The sequence below is a fragment of the Patagioenas fasciata genome, chromosome Z (assembly GCF_037038585.1).
Source record: "Patagioenas fasciata isolate bPatFas1 chromosome Z, bPatFas1.hap1, whole genome shotgun sequence".
Classification (NCBI taxonomy): Eukaryota; Metazoa; Chordata; class Aves; order Columbiformes; family Columbidae; genus Patagioenas; species Patagioenas fasciata.
Genome location: NC_092560.1, coordinates 65,274,246 through 65,280,430, shown reverse-complemented (window position 1 = coordinate 65,280,430; position 6,185 = coordinate 65,274,246). Strand labels below are relative to the sequence as shown.

The window sequence follows — 6,185 nt, the reverse complement described above, 5'->3', positions numbered from 1 at the left end:
CTGCGGGCTGGAGATCCACACTCAACTTGTGAGGCAAGAAAGAGCAACTTACTGCAACTTCCTTAGGGTATTATGGGGCTGAACTCCTGGATGGATGCACGGGTGGAGTTTGGTACCTGAGTGCAAACTGGTGGTGCTGTCTACCCAAGCATATATGTCTAACAGTGAGTGATGCCTGCACTCCTAGGTTGTGTGACAAGGAACAGGGTCAGTGTGATTAAGTTTCTGGGCATCAACAGTACTTGCAAAACTTGAGTATTGAAAAGATTCCAGGGGATGGGGTGGGGGGAGTGGGAGAAGCGGGTATGATTATATTATGTACAACTGTTCAGGAAAACAAATACAACCCACAATAGAAAAAACAGACATGCGCATATCTGCTGCAAGTTGCTAAAGCACATCTGCTTGGACTAGAAGTGGTGAGATGTCGTCATCTATTTGACAGGAAATAACTAAGCCTACTAAGGTATATTTTTATTTAGCACCATACTTTGCTACTTTTTCCCTCACACTTTTTAATTATCTGTTTTACATTGGAATATCAAGCATCAAAATACCTCAATGATGAGGATTCCCCTTGAATATAAAATATGCTTTCTAAGCTTTTTTTCCTTGGAATTCCATCTTACGAATCTTCTTACACTGGAAACATAAAATACCAGAGACATGAGACATAAGCAATGCCATTTATTGAAGCTTGAAACAAATATGTCATCATAGTTTGCTTTTTAAAGCTTGAAATGTTAGAACAAGCAGTGAATGTGCCAAGTACACATTTTTTCCTGAGCAACGCATTGAAGCTGATGTACCCCTCAGGCTAATATGATAATATAATGGTATCTCTGCACTTAATACTCTATTCAGTTTTGAGAATAGTGACCATCTGGGCTAGGATCATAAACCCACCTTTACTTCAAAAGAGTTATGTCGTAAGTAAGGAATCTTGCCAAATTGATGGGAGAGATTACTGCACATATTGTTAACATAGAGGAGATATTAGGCTGATGAGTGCAATCTAAGAACCTATGTAAGTACAGCAGTGGCACTGCTTTCTTAAAACTGTTGTCGCAATATTTTCCCTAAACTTTTAAGCTGAGCAACAGTGATGACTGTGCTTCCCTGGGTAAAAAGATTATTTTGTTTAATGTCCATAATATAATTTATTCACTTTTATCCATTTCATAAGATATCACAGCTCCCTGAAGAAAACAATGAAGCCAGAAATGGTTTTACTCCACACTAGCCATAATGAACACTGGAGGAGACAACCCCCTCCAAGTGCTTTTGCTCCCACCTGCACTATATCCACTCAGTCAGCTCCTTTCTTACTAGCTCACACACCTCATGGCCCACTTCTGCTGACCTCTGCGGATAAAATGCTGCAGGTACCTCTGAGAACAGGAGAGAGAATGCTTCCTGAATCAGATGGGACACCTCCACATGATTCAATATTTCTGTGTCCAGTAAAAAAGAATTGCCCAGATTTCTATTGTTCAAAGGGTCAGTAGACATTCAGGACCTCAGAAGGACATAAGCACACTATGAAACCTAACAGGCATTATGTCTGGCATTGGCCAGCAACACCACAGACACGTATTATTTTAAGACCATGTGCATGTATGCTATGTACACGCATGCATATGCACCATTGGAAGTCATCCCCTACATCTGTTATACTAGCACCATATTTTTAACAGTGGGTTTTAAGTTTTATCAGCACCTATAACTGGGGTTATACTGCCATCACCAAGGTTAATGAATCTAACCTTACCATGCTGCATATCCTGAACTCCCAGAGACTTCAAGTGAAGAAGTGAGACCTTAGTCAAAGGTCGCAAACCTATGAAAAAGGACAATTAGGCTTGTGGCCTTCATTAGGTTAATACATTATAGCCAGACCCAAACATTCTATTAACTTTCAGAAAGATCTGTCTAGAAAGAGGGCTATGGCTAGTCTTAGCTCTGTAACCATAGTGACACTTGGATTCATGGCTATGCATCTCCACTCCGCATTGCATAAAATGTGACATTTCCCTGTATTACAATCTCAAATTGTGAGGTAGCTAGGGAGTAAATCTGAGACTTTCAAAAGAGCATGAAGAACCAAGGTGTCCAACTCCTACTGAATTTCAAAGGGATATAAATGTCAGACTCCATCCAGCTCTTTTGAAAATGCCCAGTTTTTCTTCCAAGGGTCCAGCCTGGTCTCCCTAAGTTTACCCTGCCATTTTCTCCAATAGCAAAACAGATATGCTGTTTGGCTAGTGCTGTTCTAATGCCCAAGGCCCAGAGCTATGCAGATACTCTGGGTCTCAGGCTCCTATCCCAGGTGCCCTCACCTCATTGTGATCAAGGATTTGCATGGAGAAAAGTCTGCTGTGAGTGAGGTGATAGAGTGTGGATGTGGGCTTACACTCTGCTAGGAGATACTGGATTAAATGATAGCTCTATCACTGAAGGTGGTACATGCAGCTTTGCTTTCATGGTACCAAGAAATGTTGCTTTAAACTTATTTGGGAATTTAATATTCCAGATTTGGTGTGGTTTTTGGGTTAGAGCAAGACATTTGCAGCAGGAGAAAACAGACCAGGACAGGCTATTGTTGAGGTATCCTTTAGAGGTTCAGTCAAGTACTAAATGAAGACATTTTCATTTGAAAATCCGATGTTTCAATTTGGTCTGCATATTGTAATCAGTTATTATGAAACTATGCTTTTAAATTTATGAAATTAGCAAATGATTTAGAGAAACACTGCCACTTCACTTTGATTCCTAAAACTAGAGAAGTGAGAGAACATAGAGGGATCTGTCCCACAGCTCAGGTCTGTTTCAGCTGCCCTGTGAGCCACCTTCACTCGATGCTCTTGAGTCTTAGTGGTGCTCATGTTTCAAGTGGGTTTCGGAAAAGAGATGGAAGAAAGAACAAGTAAAACATTCATTAAAAAAAATACAAAAATTCTCGCAAGCTTGTTTCTATCCCCTATGCATGCGTAAGACATACTAGCTGCTGGTACATTGCAAATTATATTACAAATATTGGACTACTACAGACAAAAATTTGAAGCAGTAAATTAGGACTGATAACCCTAAGGGATGTGTTTCCCCAGTTCTGATCACAGATTTTCATTTATGTTGGATGGTTCATAAGAAAAAGAAGAAACGTAAAACCTGTAAAAAGAAGCCCTACTCAAAGCACCTAGATAAAACAGCTAGTGCCGAGCAGCTTGGTTGTTGTTTGCTTGGTTTTGAGGTGATTTTCTTCTAGACTTAGTGTAATTCTGTTCTTTGAGGCCTCGCTGATCCCAATATCTTGCTTTGTTACGAATTCGGGGCTGGCTACAGGTGAAGCAGCACTGGGTCTGTACGGATGGCAGCAAGCACTTGCCGATGCCTTTCAGCCTCTGGCAGAAGTGAACTGACAGCTGGTCTTTGCTGCAGGGCAGTCCTATGGTAGAGAAGATGTGAAGAATTAGCTGTATTTTACTGATAAATTACCTGTATTTCCGGAATTTTAAACTGCTTTCTGCCAGACAGTCATGCCTATTAAGGTTCTTATTTATGATGGCCTTCTCTTCCTTTATTATGGGTCAGCTTGATCCCACTGAAATTTTAGGGCTTCTAAGTGAAGAGGTCTTATTAAACTTTTCATTAGCTTCTGTCCTGGAAAATACAGCACTCTTTTATTACCATTTAGTGAAGCTTTACTTTTGCAGTAGACATAGCTGATCTAAGTTCTTCACTTTAATGCTTCCACTTTTCAGAAGTGACACAGAAAGTGTAGCAACAAAGATTTGCAAGTCTGGTACTTTCACATTCTTGTAACAGTGCATTTAAGACAAGCGCAGGGAGCTGGCAGTGTGCTGCAAAGCCACGCAGGGCAGCCAGAAGAGCACTGACAAAGCATGTGAATCTTCATGTTCAGCTTGACTACACTTCAGTTTCTGCAGCACTAGAACAAGCCAGGGACTGCTACCATCTATATTATCGTGCTGCTAGCTCTGTGGTAGCTTTAATAAACTGAGATGTGTCAGATTTGGTTAGGTATTACAAAATGGGGGTCCTGAGCTACGAGATAGCTGGTGGGAGACTCAAGGTTTGCAAAAGCAGGAATGCAAGGTTGTTGTTCAGCAGATTCCTCAACAGCAGAACTAGGGAAACTCAATGAAACTAATATAAAGGTAGTTTAAAACAGATAAAAGCATTTATATTCACAGGAGGCTGTGAAGCTTTGGAACTTGGTGCCACAGGATGGGGGGAAGCAGAGAGCATTTGAAAAAGGGATGCAACATATTCATGGAAAAAGTTCTGTAAATTTCAACCAAAAAGCATGAAAAAAGGTGCCTTTAATAGCACTAATAAGTCACCTGGGAAGGCTGGAGGAATATAATGGAAAATAATCACAGGAAAGTACTAAGCTTCTATATTCTCCCTAAGTAGCATCTTCTAATGCCATTGCTGGAGACACAACATTGGGCTGCATAGACCACTGATCTACCCAGAAGGGAATTACGTTTTACTGGCCCCTTGGGCTTTTATTCACAGAAATCACTACTCTGTGTAGGTAGTAATTATTTGAGTCCGTCTTCCTGAACATGAGATGGACAGGAGATAAGCAGACCAATTCAACCCGAAGGCAAAACATGTGCTAAAGATCTTTGAGCAGTAGAAGGGATGCAACACTCTCAAGTGTATGCCAGTTCTGAATTGCCCTTGGGACTCAACCTCTTAACTCATTGCCAGACTGGACCTTTACTTGCTGACTTGCTAAGAAGGAAAGATCCTTCTCCAAAAGGCCTTTGAAGACTCTTCCAGAACAACTCTGAGCTGTTGCGGTTCTTACCTGAGGGTACCTGTTAGATACTGCAGAACACAGACCACAGATAAATATACCCTTCCATAAGCTTCCTCCCTCCCCTGCCACTTCTTTTCTGGGCTATCACCATCTACACAACTGGGCTCCTGAACCCTTGAAGGAGAGAGGCTTCTCTCTACCTCTTCATTCTGGAGACAGTCTCACCCTGTGTGACACTGAATTCATAGTGCCAAGACGGTATCTTGCTTCACTGCCACTCAGATTTTTCTTACAGTGTCTCTCTCACTTTGCTTGCTTGCTCCCAGTCCAGAATTTGCAGATCCCATAGGGGTATCTGTCTTGAGAAATGGCATTTGTTTGGACACACAGTGTGTTCTTCCACAGCCCATAATGCAGCCTGTGAGTTACCTAAAACAGGTCAATACAAGCAGACCTATTCATTTAGTTTTGGCATCATAAATTAGGGATGCGTGCTCAGAAAACTGCATTCTTCATCATGGCAACACAAAGCCAGTAGGGCTAGAGAACACGACAATGTGATTCTGCCAACAGTGCAGCTGAGCAGTAGCAGGTAAGGCTGAATTATAATTACTGAGCCTGTAGTATTCACAACAAGCTGATAAACTGAGTCAGCTCCCACTGTTTTGCAGAATTTAAACACAAATTGAGAGCTTTTCGGAAACTGTCTGATGCAGCTGTATTATTGTACCTGTGCTTTTCCTGCATTCTTGAAGATTGCACTTCTGATGCTCTGTGGGCTTGGGTTTATCCACACACATACTGTCATCTTCAGTTTCATTAGTTTCTATATTCAAGCACTTTGTAGCTCTTCGCTGAATGCCTCCTCCACAAGAAACAGTGCACTGAAAGAGAGTAATTTTAATGTATACAAAAGTCTTTTACATGGAACTTGGGTAACATGCCAATATTTGAGCTGTCATGTGACAGAAAGCTAACATGATCCAGAACAAATGACACTAAAGTACTTCATGTATTGTATTCTCTGTCCAGACACATCCAGGGTGCATCGTAGACAGATATGGCAGGATACAGGAGAGGGGTAAATAGTAAAAATTCAGCATTCTTGAAGGTGTAACCAGGGTAAGAGGACTGTTTTCTACAGAGGAGGGGAAGGGTGATCTGAAATGCCAGTCCTACAAAGTAAGAGAGCAGTAATCCAGATTAGTATAGGATACAGACATATTTTGTATACGTAATCAACTGCAATGTTAGGTTTAGAAATGAACAAGTTGAAGATTTCAAAAAAGCTCAGCAAGATGTTTTTCTTTGATGATATTCACTCTGTGGTTACTCTTTCTTTATGACCACAAAACAACTGCCAGCTGCTTGTTCTGGCTACATACAGATGGCC

At 41.2% G+C, this 6,185-nt stretch overlaps 1 protein-coding gene across 4 annotated transcripts in view; it reads right to left on the bottom strand.

Annotated features, from left to right (window-relative positions):
- Positions 1-667: 667 nt before the first annotated feature.
- The window catches only part of ADAMTS12 (ADAM metallopeptidase with thrombospondin type 1 motif 12), a 171,404-nt gene continuing 165,886 nt past the window's right edge, over positions 668-6,185 (bottom strand). For all 4 annotated transcript variants that reach the window (XM_071802790.1, XM_071802789.1, XM_071802788.1 and 1 more), the window contains 2 exons: positions 5,523-5,676; positions 668-3,445 (listed from right to left, as the gene is read on the bottom strand). In XM_071802790.1, the coding sequence (XP_071658891.1) occupies positions 3,210-3,445; positions 5,523-5,676 (390 nt within the window). In that variant the 3' untranslated portion in view covers positions 668-3,209. The remainder of the gene's footprint in view (positions 3,446-5,522; positions 5,677-6,185) is intronic.